The sequence below is a fragment of the Rhinopithecus roxellana genome, chromosome 6 (assembly GCF_007565055.1).
Source record: "Rhinopithecus roxellana isolate Shanxi Qingling chromosome 6, ASM756505v1, whole genome shotgun sequence".
Taxonomy (NCBI): Eukaryota; Metazoa; Chordata; class Mammalia; order Primates; family Cercopithecidae; genus Rhinopithecus; species Rhinopithecus roxellana.
In genome coordinates, this window is record NC_044554.1 from 134,702,427 (window position 1) to 134,722,113 (window position 19,687).

The following is a 19,687-nucleotide window of genomic DNA, read 5'->3' on the forward strand; positions in this document are numbered from 1 at the left end:
AGAGCGACAGAGCGAGACTGTCTCAACAACAACAACAAAGCGTAATGGAGAATGCGGGTCCTTTGAGGACTGAATCCTTTGCATATGTTAAAATCATTTGGAGTGCATATCTTTTATTATGTAAGGTTTTATATTCACTTAGAAAAATCAGCTCAATGCCAGACCCGTGTTAGTAACTGCTTTGGCAGTGCTAGCTATGTAATTTTTGAGGCCTGAGAAAGCACAGAACTCTGATATACCTGCTTCAACTCGTAACAGGCCTTTAGTTTCTTGGATCATCCATACGGAAGATACAAATCTTACTCCCTCAATCTGAGGACACAGGGAGATCCAAACACGCACGATAATTCTTTTTTTTTTCGGGTTGGGGGGAGAGGGGACGGAGTATCGCTCTGTTACCCAGGCTGGAGTGCAGTGGCCTGATCTCAGCTCACTGCAACCTCTACCTTCCGGGTTCAAGCCACCCCAGTAGCTGGGATTACAGGTGCCCGCCACCATGCCCAGCTTATTTTTTGTATTTTTAGTAGAGATAGGGTTTCATCATATTGGCCAGGCTGATCTCGAGCTCTCCTGACCTCAAGTGATCTGCCCGCCTCAGCCTCCCAAAGTGCTGGGATTACCAGTGTGAGCTACCGTACCTGGCCATGCCTAAGAAGATCTAGAAACAGAAACTGGTAAATCCTGACCCCACTACACACATTATTTACTCATATGAGATCACAATTTGTTTCTCTTACAACTCATCCATTTGACAGACTAATGTGATGAATAAATAGAATTCTATAAAAGTGAGGCCAACATAAAAAGCAGCCCAAGATTGTTGAAGAAAACTCAAATGGTGGTCCATGAGACTGCCAAAGTTGAGAGGCAGTCTCAAACTTATGGGGGGGGAGATGCCCCTATGGTTCTAAAAATAAAAGCTTGTCACTCTTTACAAACTGTGATTTATCTCTTTGAGAGAATCTTGAACATGAAGTCATGCTATCAATGTTTATTCTAACAGTAGGCTAAATATTTGAGCATATTCCCCCAATAGTTCCAGAAATTATCTCCTTCCTAAAAAAAAAAAAGTTTAAAACTTTAAATGGTGAGATAGTAAAGTGGTGTGGCATGAGAAAAGTACTTTATTCGTGCACAATTTTTCGGTTCCATTCAAAATTACAGTACAAAAAAATTCCCTTGCTTGCTGAGTTTTTGTTACTTTTTACTTAAATATTTAGACTTAAGAAAAAAATAAAATTTAAAATCACTATTAATGGAAGCTTATATTCCTTATGAATAATACATGTATGCATATATGCACCTCTATATGAATCACTCAAAACAATTTCAAACATCGTTCTTTTTTGTATTTAAAATTGCCCTTTTAAATATTTAGAAGTTCCAGAGGTGGAGGCTTTAATGGAATTTTTCCCAGAGTAAATTTCTTGGATTGAAATTGTTCCAGTTCTTCTACTGTTAGTTTATCTCTTGGTGTGAATAACACATTATCTGTTGCAAAGATGCTGCTTGAGGCTAAGAGAGAAGTGGATATGCTGCTATTTCCAAAAGTGTCACTGGATGGCTTAGAAAAAGCAGTGTGAGAATGTGAGCCCGGACTACCAAAACCAGCCACAGAACTGCCACTTCCAAAGGCTGGGGTCACTGGAGCTCTAATAGAACCTGTTGCCAAGGAAGTTGGAAGTCCTGAAAATCCAGGTGATCCAAAGCTGGAAGCTGCAGGGCTTTTGAATGAAAATGATGCAGCCGATGTAACTTCAGGTTTCCCAAATCCAAAAGCTGGAGCAGAAGTAGAGACAGCTGAACTGGTAGAGGCTGCAGCTCCAAATGCTGGGGAACTCCCAAAACCAGCAGGGCTTCCAGAAGAGGCAGTGGCAAATCCAGAGTTTGTTTTAAAACTAAAGTTCTGAGCATTATCACTGCTGCTGTTATTGACTGGAAAGCCTAAAAAAAAAAAAAAAACAGAAAAAAAAAATCTATTATAGTCAGAAAAATGTCACAATTATTTCCTCCCCCATCTTTCTTTCTTATTTATGTCATGTTTCAGTATTGAGAAGCTTACTGGAAGGATGAGATGAAAAAAGTAAAAATGAGAGGCTAGAACTACCCACTGAAGCCTGCTTACTGCCTTTTCTGCTAACAATCCCATTTTCACCTTGATTGACCTTCACCCAAGGAGAAACCACAGGGACTAGAGAATAGACTTTCACTTTGGTTTCTACTTACCTCACCAGAGCTGCCACCTGAAGACAATGCTATGCTGTTAAACACAGTGGCAACAAAGTTCTCAAAGGTGCTGCTATCATAGCTATGTACTTCTACAAAACTCCTGAAAAACCATTTCTAAAATGGACTTCTAAAGCTTAAGTGTCTTTCAAAGAACATGCCCAATCTGGCCTCCCTTTCACAAATGTCTAATGAGCCAAATGCTTTGAGGTTCTATGATGGAAGGTTATAGAATTTATGAAGGTAATTTAAAATGGCGATTCAGTCTTATAATTTGAAACCTATAAAATCTAATTTTTCTAAATCTGTTAAGTCCTGCATTACTTTATCACTTACCTGGCGACACAAATGTTGCTGCTTGACTACTGCCAAATCCAAATGCAGGTGCTGCTTGATTTACACCATCCTTTACATCAGAGAGCTGGAAAAAAAAAAAAAAAGTGTGCGAATAATAAAGTGCTTGATGAATAATGCTCCAGTATCTTTTCTATACATTTTATGGACAAATTCAATTTTTTAAAATGTGCATTAAAGGCTGGGTGTGGTGGCTCACACCTGTAATCCTAGCACTTTGGGAGGCTGAGGTGGTGAAGGGCTTGAGCCTATGAATCTGGGATGAGCCTCAGCAACACAGTGAGACCCCCATCTCTACAAAAAATTAGCCAGTGGTCCCAGCTATTTGGGAACCTGAGGTGGGACGATCACTTGAGCCTGGGAAAGCCTGGGTGACAAAGTAAGACTCTGACTCAAAAAAAGAACAGAAAAGAGAAGAAAAAAGTGCATTAAAAAAGGCAAAGTTAAATGCTTAACATGGAAAATGCCCATAATATGATGTTGAAAAGGATAAGATCTAATACTGTATAAACAGTATAATCACAACTAATAATATGAATATGCATAAAAAATGTACATTAGTAAGTTAACAGTGATTGTCTCTGGCTGATGAATTACGGTTGATTTAAATTTTATTTATGCTTTTTTATACTTTCTAAATTCCTACAATGAGCAGGTATTATAATGAGAAAAATATTTTTAAATTTTTTTCAGTGTCTATAAGGTTAGATCTGCATTTATAGAAAAATCTAGATATTAGGTAAAAAGGACCTTTATAGAATACCCAGTCAACTCTAATACTCGAAATGAAGTAGATCCACTATTATATAATTAAAAGCTTATGACCAAACATCCATTAAACATTTCCCATTCCCTGAAAGTACTTTATGTTTTTGCTATTCTGTGCTCTAGAAATGTCTTTCATCTCTGCTTACTGAAATCTTAATCCTCCTTTCAAGGAACTTTGTACTTGTTCCTTCCTTCCAAGAAGACTTTCTTAATCATCCAAAGCAAACATAAGCGATTTCTTTCATTTGGAAGCCTCAAAAGCACTCTCTGGCCGGTGCGGTGGCTCACACCTGTAATCCCAGCACTTTGGGAGGCTGAGGCGGGCAGATCATGACATCAGGAGATTGAGAACATCCTGGCTAACACAGTGAAACCCCGTCTCTACTAAAAATACAAAAAAATTAGCCAGGCATGGTGGCAGGTGCCTGTAGTCCCAGCTACTCGGGAGGCTGAGGCCGGAGAATGGCGTGAACCCTGGAGGCAGAGCTTGCAGTGAGCCGAGACTGCGCCACTGCACTCCAGCCTGGGTGACAGAGCGAGACTCCATCTCAAAAAAGAAAAAAAAAAAAAAAACCAAAAAACAACAACAAAAAAATTTTTTTTTTTGAGACTGAAACCCCCACCTCCTGGGTTCAAGTGATTCTCCTGCCTCAGTCTCCTGAGTAGCTAAGATTACAGGCGTGTGCTACCATGCCTGGTTAATTTTTGTATTTTTAGTAGAGACCGGGTTTCACCACGTTGGTCAGGCTGGTCTTAAACTCCTGACCTCATAATCCGCCTGCCTCGGCCTCCCAAAGTGCTGGGATTACAGGCGTGAGCCACCGCGCCCAGCCCTCAAGAGCATTCTTTAAAGAATCAACTTTTTTTGAGGTATAGTCTAATATAATAAAATGCATCCATTTTTTGTATATATTTCAATGAGTTCTAACAAACTTGCAACCACCACAATCGAGATTCAAAACATCTTTGTTCCCTGAAAGTTCTTTTGTGTCCCTTTCCAGTCAACTCCCTCTCAACTCCTCGTCCCCGGCAACCACTCTATCTGCTTTCTATCACTACAAATGAGACTTGTCTTTTCCAGAGTTTCATACAAATGGCATCACACGGTCTACACTATTGGGTTTTTTTTTTTTTTTGGTCTGGCTTCTCTTCCTCAGTGTAATATTCATTAACAGGCAGATGATAAATTATAATATATCCATACAATGGGTTACCATTCAGCATAAAGAAGGCATGAACTACTGATATATGTTAAGTCAGCTATGGGTGGGTTGTCCCACATCCTCACCTATCGGGGGGCCCTGGGCAGCTAGCAAAGAGCAGGGACCTTCCAGCCCTGAGGGAAGTTCCACAGTTCTTTGGACTCAGTTATCCTTTCTCCATCAGCTCTCATCCATGGTGATGGTGGGCCACACAAGGACAGACTACTTCCAAGAGATCCTACTAAATTCAAATAGCATTACAACAACTAAAAGGTCAAAGAAATTAGCTTGCACAAGAGTCTAGTTATTCAGGAAGCACATATTTAAGAAAGGGGAGGGGTGTTGGGACTGTCAACCGTTCACTAAGCGTAGGGACACAGTACTCTCATATCCTTTATACAGAGTAGAAACCATCTGAGAAATTGGAAATATTAAAATTATAAATGTGAATATCTGATTTTAAAATAAAATTCTTAAGAACTTTTTAATGGGTGTAGAAACATCATAACTTTATTTACAAGGATAATGAACTTGCTACAGTCAGGACCATAGATCTTTGGAGACAGGTGGGTATATATCTTCCAAAGGCATTTCTGTTTACGACAAGGAACATACTGTGTTCTTCCGTCGCAAAATGATACATTACATTCTAAATGTGCATTCATATAATTGTTCAAAGTAATTTCTTTTTACATACAGATAACTTTAAATACTTGAATTTATATAACAGTTTGCCATTTTCAAAACTAGCACTACCAAAGTTAACAACTTTACTCTAAAAAGCTTTTAAAAGCATAACTGGCCAGGCACGGTGGCTCACGCCTGTAATCCCAGCACTTTGGGAGGCCGAGACGGGCGGATCACGAGGTCAGGAGATCGAGACCATCCTGGCTAACACGGTGAAATCCCGTCTCTACTAAAAAATACAAAAAATTAGCCAGGCGTGGTGGCAGGCGCCTGTAGTCCCAGCTACTCGGGAGGCTGAGGCAGGAGAATGGCGTGAACCCGGGAGGCGGAGCTTGCAGTGAGCTGAGATCGTGCCACTGCACTCCAGCCTGGGCCACAAAGCCAGACTCCTTCTCAAAAAAAAAAAAAAAAAAAAAAAGCATATATTTCTGCTTTTCTGACCAAAGAACACAGAGAAAACTATTTCAAGACCTTGACTCTTAAGTGATGCTATTTTGGGAATGTGTGTATCATAATTCTTGACAGAAAATTTTTGTTTTGCTTTCCAAATCTAAAGTAAAATATCCTCTTCAAAAAACCAATAGGTAAGACACTTCCCTCAAGAAAACTCTCCCATACTCACCAAAGCTACTTTAGTTGATATATTTAGACTTTTCAGTTCATTTACCCTGTTCCTCCATTGATTTATTAAATGTTGGACAGAATTTAGCTGAAAAGGGAAGACAGAAAAATAACAGTTCAATATTGTATGTTTAAGTTAGTTTCTTCAATAAAAACTTCACATATTTCTTTGCCAAAATCACGAAAGGTTTATGTAACAGTTTTATGGCCCATGACTTGCAAAATTTGCATTGACTTGGCCTGTTTGTCAAAGATATTCCAGCTCCAGTTCCCTCTCCCTGTTCAACTCCTTGTATCATCTGGTTAATATCACAAGCATTTGGCAGCACGTAGTTAGTTATATTTGGATGGGAGGTGAACACACGTACTAGTTGAAATGCATGATCATGACTGTAGAAACAGAAAAATACAGCATTTAAACTGCTTCCTTCAGGTACTCAACTTATTGTCAAGATTTTTATTTTTTTTTTGATATCTGATATATGAAGATGTTAATCTGCTGTATTACAGACTGTATCTTATTTAACTTTGTTTTTCTAGCATTCATCACTGGATCTGTACCTAACAGATGTTCAATAAATATCTGTCAAATGATAAAACGGTTTCATTTCTGGGACTGACTTTTGGGTAATTTGTAATAAAAATAGTAATATTCCTAATTATTAAAGTAAAAATATACTATCATTTTAATAACCAACCAATTTCAATGAAAATAATATAGAAAAGAAAAACAGCCTTCTCCTGAAAAAAGATCATAGACTTCATCAGTTTTGCCAAAATACAAGCCATGATAAAGAAAGCAGTAATTAACAACTCATCTGTTATTGCGGTAGATTAATAGGAAACAAACTTACATAACTCTGTAAGTTATTGCTGGTTAAGAAGTTATGGTATTCAAGCCTCAATTCCTCTGGTGAAATGTCTGTAAAACCTGAAGTGAGGAATCAATTGGAATCTTTAAAATAAATGCCAATAATTTTGATAGTAAAGCTACAGGTGCTAAACAAGAAAATATCTAATGTTGATTAGAAAATTTTCATAATCATAAGGAAGAAACTTAAAGCCTACACTCAATGTTTAATAAAGTGTAAAATTACAGTAAAATATAGTTGGTTATTTTGATCTTTAAATGGGGAAGATTTTCTAAAGATAGGTGGGATAGAATGAACAACAAACACAAGAGAAAGATTTGACTACACTTATATTCAAACTTTTATTTAAAAAAATCTGCCAGAAACTATACTAAGCAAAATTACAAGGCAAATTGTACACTAGGAAAATTGCAATTTTAACATATATGACAAGAGAAGAACTAATGCCCTAATGTATAAATAGCTCTTACAAATAAATGAGAAAAGTAAATGAATTTGGGCAAAGATAATGAACAGGCAATTCACACACACAAAAATAAAATAGTAAATAAATGAAAGTTAAATGCAACTTAAAATATAGATAAAATGCTTTACTTATCAGACTGGCAGAAATTTTAAAAGCTGGTATTTACTGTTGTTCCAAATGTGGTGAAATGTATCATTTCCTAAATTACTGTTAAGGGAATTAAAATGGTACAAGTTTTCTAGGAGGGATAATTATTAATAAGCATCACAAGCCTGAAAAACATTCATATCCTGTGACTTATAATACAATTTATAGGATTTAACCTTGGGAAATAGTTATATATGTAAACAAAGGTCACTACGTATAAGGGTGCTCATTCTAATATTTTTAGTACCAGAGACAAACTGAAAGCAAAAATTAGAATATAAAACTAGGGCCAGGCGCAGTAGCTCACACCTGTAGTCCTAGCACTTTGGGAGGCTGAGGCAGATGGATCACGAGGTCAGGAGATCGAGACCATCTTGGCTAATATGGTGAAATCCCGTCTCTACTAAAAATACAAAACATTAGCCGGGCGTGGTGGCACGCGCCTGTAATCCCAGCTACTTGGGAGGCTGAGGCAGGAGAATTGTTTGAACCTGGGAGGCAGAGGTGGCAGTCAGCTGAGATTGCGCCACTGCACTCCAGCCTGGGCAACAAAGCGAGACTCTGCCTCAAAAATAAATAAATAAAACTAGATTACAGCTGGGCACGGTGGCTCACGCCTGTAGTCCCAGCACTTTGGGAGACCAAGGCCAGTGGATCACCTGAGGCCAGGAGTTCAAGACCAGCCTGGCCAACATGGCGAAACCTCATTTCTACTAAAAATACAAAAATTAGTTAGGCGTGTTGGCATATGCCTATAATCCAAGTGACTCAGGAGACTGAGGCTGGAGAATCACTTGAACCCAGAAGGCGGAGGCTGTAGTGAGCTGAGATTGCGCCACTGCACTCCAGCCTGGGCAACAAGAGCGAAACTCTATCTCAAAAAAACAAAACAAAACAAAGAAAAACTAGATTATGATCCTAATTATATATATGTATATATATGTATAGGTATACAAATAATGCACACATAGAACAACTTGTACATCCCTGTACAAGTGGACCCTTGCAGTTCTGCTCAAGAGCCAACTGTACACACAGCTGTACAGGGCCCACTTGTGCAGCGATTTTCTTCTGCCTCTGCCACTCCTGAGACAGCAAGACCAAACCCACCTATCCCTCTGCTATTCAACTTAAAGACAAGGATGAAGACTTTTATGATGATCCACTTCCACTATGTGAAGAATACGTTTTCTTTTCCTTATGATTTTCCTTTTTTTTTTTTTTTTTTGAGATGAAGTCTTGCTCTGTTGCCCAAGTTGGAGTGCAGTGGCGTGATCTCGGTTTACTGCAACCTCTGCCTCCCAGGTTCAGGCAATTCTCCTGCTGCGGCCTCCCCAGTAGCTGGGATTATAGGCATACACCACCAAACCCAGCTAATTGTTTTTGTATCTTTAGTAGAGATGGGGTTTCACCACATTGGCGAGGCTGGTCTCGAACTCCTGACCTTGTGATCCGCCCACCTCGGCCTCCCAAAGTGCTGGGATTACAGGCGTAAGCCACCACGCCTGACCCCCTATGATTTTCTTAACATTTTCTTTTCTCTTACAGTAGGTTATTAGTAGTTAAGTTTTTGGGGAATCAAAGCTTATATGTGGATTTTTGACTGCACAGAGGACCAGTGCCGCTAAACTCTATGTTGTTCAAGGGTCAATTGTATACATAAACAAGAAGTATGTTTGTGTGTGTATGTTTTGAAAGAAATATACTAAAATGTAGTAGTTATCTCTGTGATAACAGGTTATTTTTATTTTATTTATATATTTCTGTACTTTCCAAGTTTTCTAAAGCAAAAGCTGTAACCTGTTTTTTTTTTTTATTTTAGAGACAGGGTCTCATTCCTGTCACTCAGGCTGGAGTGCAGTGGCTCATTGCTGCCTTGACTTCCTGGGCTCAAGTGATCCTCCCATCTCAGCCTCCTGGGTAGCTGGGACTATAGGAATGTGCTACCACACCCTGGTAGAGACAGGGTTTCGCTATGTTGCCCAGGTTGGTCTCAAACTCTTGGGCTCAAGTGATCCACCTGCCTCAGCCTCCCAAAGGGCTAGGATTACAAGCATGAGCCACCACATCTGGTCCAAAACCTGTAACTTTTATAATTGGGCAAACTTACTAAGAAAGGCAAAAAATGTTCAAGATATTTTCTACAAAGAATTCCTTGTAACCCAGTTATTATTAACTCGAAGGACACCTGCTTCAGAATAAAGGAAAGACTTGGCCGGGCGCGGTGGCTCAAGCCTGTAATCCCAGCACTTTGGGAGGCCGAGACGGGCGGATCACGAGGTCAGGAGATCGAGACCATCCTGGCTAACACGGTGAAACCCCGTCTCTACTAAAAATACAAAAACTAGCCGGGCGAGGTGGCGGGCGCCTGTAGTCCCAGCTACTCCGGAGGCTGAGGCAGGAGAATGGCGTAAACCCGGGAGGCGGAGCTTGCAGTGAGCTGAGATCCGGCCACTGCACTCCAGTCCGGGCGACAGAGCGAGACTCCGCCTCAAAAAAAAAAAAAAAAAAAGGAAAGACTAAATGTTCAAAGCAGAACCCTGGATTCCTTCTAATGACTTGTCTTCCCCATCTTTACTGACGCCTCAAGCCAAAAAACCCTAGGAATCACCTTGGATTTCTCTTTCCCTATACCTAATTAATCAGTATCCTGCCAGTTCAAGCTCCAACAGAGAACCCAAATATGACCAATTCTGTCTTCACTGCTATGAACTCTAGTCACAAGCAGCAACATCTTCTGTCTCCCTATCTCTACATTTGCCTCTGCTCCCAACAGACCTTTGTTATCCCCCCTCACACAGCATGTTGAGTTAGCTTTTCCTAATCAGATCACGTCCCTCTTTTGCTTAAAGTTCTTCATGGCTGCCTGCCCAGTGCAATTAGGCCCAACATGATCTGGCTCCTGGCTATCTCTCTGGCCCTACTGTCATATTACTTTCCCTTGTTTACTCTCCTCCAGTAATTCAGGCCTCACTAGTCTGTAAACACTGCCAACCTTGTTCTTACCTCAGGGCCTTTGCAATAGCTAGTCCTACTGCCAGGAATGTTTTCCCCAAATCTTCCCGTAACTGATACCCTCTCTTTATGCAGGACTCATTCCCAATACTGCCTCCCAGGAATAGATAACCACTCTATCTAAAGGAACATTGTTCCCCTAATTGCCTCCTATTCCTTTCAGCCAAGCTCAACCAGAATTCCTTATCTGAACCACAGAACACAGAAAATGATTTGAGTGACAATTTTCTCAAGTCTTGCAAAATGGGGCAAAAGTAGTATCATTCTATTATAGCTGCATAGAAAAAGTTAATTTATTAATACAATGGATCAATTCTACATGCATGATAAACCAGTGGATTTTAATTATAATATCACAAAAGGACAGAAGTACGCAAACTTTTGGTCTCAGGACTCCTTTACATTCTTAAAAATCATTAAGGACCCCAAAGAATGTTTGTTTACATGGGTTACTTACATTGATAATTACAACATTCTAAATGAAAACTGAGAAACTTAGTATTAATTTACTTAAAAGAAACCAATTACCTATCTACATAAATGAAAAAGCTATTTTCCAAAACAAAAAATGAAAATTTAGTAAGATGAATAGCCTTGCTTTATGTTTATACATCTCTTAATGTTTGGCTTAATAGAAGACTGTTGGATTCTTATATATGTTTCTGCATTCATTCTGTTGCAATATGTTGTTCTGACTGAAGTGTATGCAGAAAACGGGCACTCACACAGACACGTATTGGAAAAGGAAGACTTAAATGGCTTTTTCAAATAACTGTGGACATTTTTCTTTGATACTACACCAAAACTTGACAGTGGTAGTTTCTTAAAAGTTAACTATAACACAGACTCAAGCCATACTAACGAACTTTTTGTGGTATTATATTAAAATCCACTGGTTTATCATGCATGTAGAAAGGACTTTCAGCCATGCATAATTTTGTAATCTCACACATAAGTCATTTGAAAAATGCCAGTTCACCGAGTTATGCAGAACTTCCAAACATTGGCATGTTATTACACAACACAAAAAAAAATTTTTTTTTTTTTTTTTTTGAGACAGTTTCGCTCTGTCACCCAGGCTGGAATGCAGTGGCACAATCTCGGCTCACTGCAAGCTCCGCCTCCCAGGTTCACACTATTCTCCTGCCTCAGCCTCCTGAGTAGCTGGGACTACAGGTGCCCGCCACAACATCTGGCTAATTTTTTGTATTTTTTAGTAGAGACAGGGTTTCACTGTGTTAGCCAGGATGGTCTCCATCTCCTGACCTCATGATCCACCCACTTTGGCCTCCCAAAGTGCTGGGATTAGAGGCGTGAGCGACCGCACACGGCCAAAAAAATTTTTTAAAGAGACAGGGTCTCACTCTGTCTCCCAGGCTGGAGTGTGGAGGCACCATCAGAACTCATCATAACTTTGAACTCTTGAACCCAAGTGATCCCCCCACCTCAGCCTCCAGAGTAGCTAAGACTCTTGGCATATGCCATCATACTCAGGCTAATTTTTCTATTTTTTGTAGAGACAGGGTCTTGCTTTGTTTTCCAGAGGGGTCTCAAACTCCTGGCTTCAAGCCATCCTCGTACCTCAGCCTCCAAAAGCACTGGGATGACAGGCATGAGCTGCTGTGTGTGGCCCTCACATTTGTGAATGTTGCCATCCGTTTCATCAGAAGAGATTTTAAGTATTGAGAAGTCATCATGTTCATGATGACAAAAAGTTTTCTGTATTTCCAATTTTTGCTTGAAAGTTTTAATTTTTTTCTTTGGCAATAAACACTATCAACTGTTTTCTTCTAAATAACCATAGTTGTCATTCCTTTCAAATAAACACTGTCTTTGAAAAAAGTGGCTAGCTCAGTCCAACATGAACAATCACACAAGATAACCATCACACTTGGGCATGGGGCAGACACACTTTGTATGTGCTCCCCATTTTGTCACACAGAATACTAAAAAGGTGTGTACTCAGGGTCAAGGGTTAACAAAATTAATAATTTTTATGTCTTCTTAAAGGAAGTTCTTAAGTTCAAATGGCATTAAACTTTTTTTTTATTGTGACATCTACTAGTAATTTATTGCCTCTGCCTTGATTCATGCTAAGATACAAGTAGTTCTACTCATCAATGCTTTTGCACCAACAGTGCAAATGTCACCACAGTGAAAAATGGCAATTAATCACTTCGTATTATTAGAAATATTTTTGAACTTTGGCAACTCCTAAAAGGGCCTCAGGGATAAAGTTGCCAGATTCAGCAAATAAAAATACAGGATGCCCAGTTAAATTTGAATTTCAGATATACAATAAATACTTTTTTTAGTATAATGTGCCTCAAATATTACATGGGATGTACACATATTAAAAATACTGTTTGTTTATCTGAAATTTAAATATAACTGGATGTCCCATATTTTATCTGGCAACTGTATTCAGGAATCCACATTTTGAGAACCACTGCTTTAGGGCAACAGGCATTAGGTTCAATTTGGAATGGATTAATACTCAAGTACTAATACTTAAGCTGATTAAGGGCTTAATACTTTGTTGTTTCTCTATAGAAAATATCATTATCTGAAATCATCTTAGTTTATTTGCAGCACTTATTGTCTTCCTCCCTCAAGAATGTAAGATTCATAAGGAAGGGATCTTGTCTGTCTTGCTCATCACTATATTCCTAGCACTTAGCACAAAAGAAATTCAGTAAATATTTGTTAAATGGACAAGTAAATAAATAACTAAGAAGCGTTGCAATGCAAATGCTCACAGAAAATGAGCAACTAGAACTGAGACAGAGGAAAGATCCCAAGGTTCTGCGATATTGATTGCAAGGGCTCCCATCTGCAAGGTACCCACTGCTTCCTCAAAAGGATGGAGGCCCAGGAACACCTAGAGTGGGCTTGGAAAAGCCTGGTGGTGTAGGTTTCAGCCCAGAAAAGGCTTAGGGACTACGGACCAAAAAAAAAAAAAAAAAGAGAGAGAGAGAAGAATATTCTAAAGCAAATGCTATTTCAGGCCCCAGACCAGGTGTGGTGGCTCACACCTGTAATCTCAGCACTTTGGGAGGCCATGGCGGGCAGATCAGCTGAGGTCAGGAGTTTGAGACCAGCCTGGCCAACATGGCGAAACCCCGTCTCTACTAAAAATACAAAAATTAGCCGGGTGTGGTGGCAGGCACCTGTAATGCCAGCTATTCAGGAGGCTGAGGCAGGAGAATCACTTGAACCTGGGAGGCAGAGGTCACAGTGAGCCGAGATCGCATCACTGCACTCCAGCCTGGGGGACAAGAGTGAAACTCTGTCTCAAAAAAAAAAAAAAAAAAAAAAAATTGTTATCCCTGTAGCCCGGCTAAGCCTCCTCACATTTAAACATTATTTCCAGAACGGGTCTCCACACAACTATTCTTAGAAGGAAAGATAGGGAAGAAAGAACAGAACCAGGCAGCCCAAGGCCTTAATGACAGGCAGGATGTGACTCTTCTATTCACTACAGGAAGCTAAGAGGTTCCAAAGTTGTATATACAGGGAATCAAGAATGTAGAGTCTCTTCCTGGGCTTTATTTAAATGTTTTCTCCCAAGAGCTACATGTCTTAAAAGACTATATTCTCCAATCTTAATCTCTAAATTATGAAGTTTGGCTAGAATACTCAAATACTTTAAACAACGTCCAAACTCTCCTACTTGTAGCTAAGTTGGTGGTTGATTTCTTTATTTGGCATTCTTTTAGTTTTAGAAAATAATAGTTTTAGAACATATTTTTTAAATGCACAATTTTTCAGTTACCTGAAATATTAGGTTTCTTTTTCACTGGTGAATAAACAGAAAACATCCACTGCCCTGATGATTCCCAAACCTCCATATCTTTTACAATTCCTTCCCTGCAAAAAAGAAAAAAAAAAAAAAACAAAAAAGAGTAAAGGATCTTCTTAGCTGCTTGGTGAAATTTATTATTAATGGTTTTCCACAACTGAAAATTTAAATTCTAGTAAATACATAGTTCAAAATCTTTTCCATTGTATTTTCTGAAGAGTGTTCTTTAAAGCACAAGTTTATAGAAGTGTGAACTATATTTCATGGTTACAAATGGTATTATAATGTCAGAGAAGTTAATGAGTTTGATTTTCCAATACACTGACCCATTAACCAATATACTTACATAAATACTATCACAGATACCATACTTTTTTTTAGGATTTAAAATCTAAAATAGTAACTTTAATTTTTCTTTGTTAATTATCACAAACATCAATAATCATTTAACTGGGAAGAACAAAGTACCACTTACGTGATACAGAATCAAAATATTTTAAAAGTGGGGTATAGGACTTCAGAGATCATTTTATCTAATTCTCACATTTTGCAACAGGGGAAACAGACCCACATCTATACAACTAATCTGTGGTAATGCTGTGGGTAGATTCGGCTGTAAATTACAGTTTCTTCCTACTTAGATTATGTCAATAAAAGGAGAATTATCACAGAGAAAACTGTATTAAATTTAGGACTGTAACAAATGCAGAAAGTAAGGTTTTGTTTGTTCATTTACTTAAAAAAAAATCGGCTGTATATGGTACATGGCTCAAAATATCTACAACTGGTTCTGATTTAATTAGAAGTAAAAGACTAACCAGTTACATTTAAATTCCATCCTGGTCACCATGAGTTGAGGGAACATTACAGATAGCCAAGCATTGTTTTGACACCAGCCATAAATTTTACCGTAAATATTCTCAAGAAATGTAGGAAATCAAACGAGATCAGTTCAAATAGGATAATCCAAGTAAAAGTTTTAGAAAGAAATAAGATATGTGACTGGGTATGGTGGTTCATGCCTATAATCACAGCACTTTGGGAGGCTAAGGCAGGCAGATCACTTGAGGTCAAGAGTTCAAGACCAACCTGGCCAACATGGTGAAACCCAATCTCTACTAAAAACACAAAACATGAGCTGGCGTGGTGTCAGGCACCTGTAATACCAGCTACTTGGGAGGCTGAGGCAGGAGAGTGGCTTGAGCCTAGAAGGCGGAGGCTGCAGTGAGCTGAGATTGCACCTCTAGCCTGGGCAACAGAGCGAGACTCTGTCTCTAAATAAATAAATAGAGAGAGAGAGACAGAGATGGTATAAGTGACCTCCAAGTTTACAAGTTGTTCTAAATTACATCACACTTTGTAAAGGACTTGTAAGTTAGAATGAACTTAAGGAGGACTAATCTCAGAAAGATATTCACAATATAGTGTTATCAACACAAAGTGGAAAAAGCATAATTATCCCTAGGAAGGCACTCTACTATTATAGAAAGATAATATATTTTTAAGTGAAATAAAGTTTAGGATAATACATAGCAAAAAAGTGGCTATCTATGAGTGATAGGATTGTGGGTGACTTTTCTTTTTTTTTGCTTACTCTGATTTAAAAATAATGCATTATTTCTTTTTTTAAAGAAAATATTGTATTATGAAAAGATGTTACAAAAAAAGAGAAAACAAAATACAAACATTGTAGGTGCTTTTGAAAAAACATAAGCAAATGGATAGTAATTTTCCTGAAAGCTTTCACTTACAGAAGTTTCTTTTCATCTTTCTGCTCATCAGGACTAAGTGAAGCAAATGGGTTCTCAGACAATCCAAAGCCTTCTTTCCTGTTAGTTGAAGCTCCAGAATCAAAAGAACCGAAAGATGGCTTTTCTTGATCTCTGCTGCCCCCCCATGGTGTGGATTTGGAGAAACTGGATGGCTGGATGACACTGGAGTATCTCTGGCTAGTGGTATTCCATCCACGTCTATTATTACCTAAAATAAACAATAAAATAATTTTACTTGCAACTTTTCTTTTTATTTTATTTTATTTTATTTTAATTTTTTTTTTTTTTTGAGACAGAGTCTCGCTCTGTCGCCCAGGCTGGAGTGCAGTGGCCGGATCTCAGCTCACTGCAAGCTCCGCCTCCCGGGTTCACGCCATTCTCCTGCCTCAGCCTCCCGAGTAGCTGGGACTACAGGCGCCCGCCACCTCGCCCGGCTAGTTTTTTGTACTTTTTTAGTAGAGATGGGGTTTCACCGTGTTAGCCAGGATGGTCTCGATCTCCTGACCTCGTGATCCGCCCGTCTCGGCCTCCCAAAGTGCTGGGATTACAGGCTTGAGCCACCGCGCCCGGCCTTATTTTCTTTTTAATTGAGATAGGGTCTCACTCTGTTGCCCAGGGTGGAGGACAGTGGCATGATCTTGGCTCACTGTAACCTCAACCTCCCAGGCTCAATCAATCCTCCCACCTCAGCCTCCTGAGTAGCTGGGACCACAGGGGTTTTTTGCACACCACCATGTCTGGCTAATTGTTGTACTTTTTGTAGAGACAGAGTCTTGCCATATTGCCTGGGCTGGTCTGGAACTCCTGGGCTCAAGCGATCCAGCCGCCTTGACCTCCCAAAGTGCTGGGATTACAGGCATGAGCTACTGTGCCCAGCAACTGTTCTTTTAAATCTCAAAAATCTTCATATATGTCTAGACATTATAGAAAGATTCAACAAGCACTATATTTAAACTCATTTTAAATGACAATCTCTTCATTTTTTATTTACAGACAGTAGTTAGGTTGTAATATCAACAAATCATATAGTGGCCAATTGCATTTCTGTTTGAGATTCAGAAGAAAATAATATAGAAAAATAGTGATATTTTACTAAATTCAGCTGACAAAGCTTATTAAATAAACAAATGCTTGATAGTTAAGTTGACAGAAGGCATGCATCATAAATCATAAACTCCTTCAGGATAAAAACTTGTGTTTTTATCATTCTTTGCTCCCCCACCAGGCCCTATACTGTAGTAAAGGCTGAAAAATGGACATTGAATTGGTTTCTTGAATATGAAAGATTAGATTCTACCCTCTGTTTTTGGACAGATGCTTAAGTCTATTTGATGCAGTCTTTTCTCTGGGCAAACACCTACACACCTATTTTCACAGAGAAATTTTACATGGTATTTACATGTGAACAAAATGCATGTAGTTCCTCTATGAGTAGCTTTCCATTATTTCATAAATATCAAAATGAGTCAAAAAGATTATCTCCTCTCTTTACATATTGGTTTTGTTTTTTAAAATCACTTTAGCAATCTCATTTACTCATCACTTTCTTGTTGGGGCCAAGATTAAGGTAATTCATCTCGTTTCTGACTGAATTAGGAGATAAGCCATTAAATATATCAAAAGTTGGAATGACAAACATGCCCAGTTGTGAAAGTTCATCCTGCAACTCTACCCTAATAATAACAACAACAACAACAAAAATTGGAGATTGCTAGACCAGATCCTTCAAGTAGGAGTTAATGGTATCTTCTTCTTCTAAAGTTCCAAATTTCACCGGGGTATGATACAACTGAAGAAACTCACTTCCTCCTTTTTTATTTTTTTATTTTTTATTATTGCTTTTGATCTTCATACTTATAATTCCAGAAACATTCATTTGTTTCTGGGAGCTAAATACAAAGTTTGTCTGCTAAATTTTGTTTACACTCACATTCCTCAGACCTGAGTCCTAATTTTTGGTTTTAAATATTTCACTAAATTGTGGATGAAATAAAAGGACTGTCTTCCCTTAAGTGGGATCAGACGTGAAACCATCAAGCAATACAAGGTTTAAAGGTGAGACGTAGCCTGCCGCAGTCGCTCACGCCTGTAATCCCAGCACTTTGAAAGACCGAAGCGGGCGGATCACCTGAGGTCACGAGTTCGAGACCGGTCTGGCCAACATGGCAAAATCCTGTCTCTCCTAAGAATACAAAACTTATCAATGGCATGGTGGCGGGCACCCGTAATCCCAGCTACTCGGGAGGTAGAGGCGTGGGAATCGCTTGAGCCTGGGAGGCCGAGGTCGCAGTGAGCTGCCTGACAGAGCAAGACGCTGTCTCAAAAATAACATAACATAACATAACATAACAACATAAGATGAGATGAAGAGCCTTAAAGGAGGGGAGGGGAGACAGCACCTAATTATTAACCCGATCTTTAAAATCTTGTGTTGTTCTAAGGTTTCACGTCTAATCTCTCCTTTCCTTTAAGATAGAAAGCTTTGACAATGATCTAGGCCCAGGGATTAGATTAATGAGGCCCCCACATCCCCTTTCCTCATCTCCCGGAGAGTTAACTGGACTTCCCACCTTCCCAATTTCACCCCAAATTTATGGGCAGGTGCATTTTTTCTGCGGTATGGCTCTACAGGTTTTATTAGATTTTCTTTCTTTCTTTCTTTTTTTTGAGACAGAGTCTCGCTCTGTCGCCCAGACTGGAGTTGGGTGGCGCGATCTCGGCCCACTGCCACCTTCACCTCCCGGGTTCAAGCGATTCTCCTGCCTCAGCCTCCTGAGTAGCAGGGATTACAGGCGCGCGCCACCACGCCCGGCTAATTTTTTTTGGTAGTTTTAGTAGAGACGGGGTTTCACCATGTTGGTCAGGCTGGTCTCGAACTCCTGACCTCGTGATCTGCCCGCCTCGGCCTGCCAAAGTGCTGGGATTACAGGCGTGAGCCACCGCACCTGGCTGGTTTTATTAGATTTTCAAAGAAGTCCACGACTTATCCAAAATGAAGTCCTGATTCTGACCCAAGCTGCTAGCCTCACCCTCGAAAAAACAACTTAGTAAAAATTATATTCAATTACGGCATTTACCTACAAGGTAGTTTCGATAGTTACTTCCGATTTAAAAACTCAGTTTCGCAAACGCATCCAGGCCCAAACCCAGGTCCTCTGAAGCTCAATAAAAACGGACCACATGAATAATATGTAGATAAAACCCTCGGTTTAAAAACGTGCAGGGCACAGTGGGGACGGCAAGGCCGCGACGCGGGCACGTTGGGGTCACCAGCACTGGGACACAGGCGGGGGTCCCCGCCAGCGGGCCCTTCACGGCTCGGTTACCACGGAGGATTCAGAGGAGAATCACCTGAAGACTGCTGCTGCGGTTGCTGCCGTCCTCCTCCTGCACCCCTGGCACCAGGATGTTCGTTCCAGCACCGATCTCCAAAACGGCACCGGCCTTGAAGGAAGAATTGACAAATGGCCATTGCAACGGCGCTGCCGACGGAGGGGTCTTCGGTCGGCACCGATGCCAGTTACTGGGCAGAGAGCCCCAGGCAACCTCCGCGCCCGGCCGTGCTATTGTGACGTCATCTTCTCGCGCCGGGGGAAGGCCTTTTTCCGCCTGTCTCACCCCCCAAGTGCCTTGAGACGCGTGGACTTGAGCCAATAAGATTTGAGAAGAGCGGACCGCTCTGACGCTTGAGTGTGTCCTGGGAAGGCGGGATGCTTGAACGGTTACGTGAAGACCGGAGGGGTGTTTGACCCCGG

General features: G+C 40.0%; 1 protein-coding gene across 3 annotated transcripts; it reads right to left on the bottom strand.

Annotated features, from left to right (window-relative positions):
* Window positions 1-1,101: 1,101 nt before the first annotated feature.
* On the bottom strand, window positions 1,102-19,652 carry NUP42 (nucleoporin 42). Of its 3 annotated transcripts, XM_030933232.1 has the most exons (8): window positions 19,284-19,627; window positions 15,912-16,140; window positions 14,134-14,228; window positions 6,713-6,789; window positions 5,860-5,946; window positions 5,069-5,143; window positions 2,563-2,647; window positions 1,105-1,944 (listed from the first exon to the last, which is right to left on the bottom strand). In XM_030933232.1, exons 1-8 carry the CDS (start codon window positions 19,402-19,404, stop codon window positions 1,367-1,369), a joined length of 1,347 nt encoding a protein of 448 aa, XP_030789092.1. In that variant the 5' UTR covers window positions 19,405-19,627; the 3' UTR covers window positions 1,105-1,366. The 3 variants fall into 3 exon arrangements, with proteins under 3 accessions (XP_010381506.1, XP_030789091.1, XP_030789092.1); XM_010383204.2 differs by lacking the exon at window positions 5,069-5,143 and having other exon boundaries at window positions 1,102-1,944; window positions 19,284-19,652; XM_030933231.1 differs by lacking the exon at window positions 5,069-5,143 and having other exon boundaries at window positions 1,102-1,944; window positions 19,010-19,645.
* Window positions 19,653-19,687: the final 35 nt, after the last annotated feature.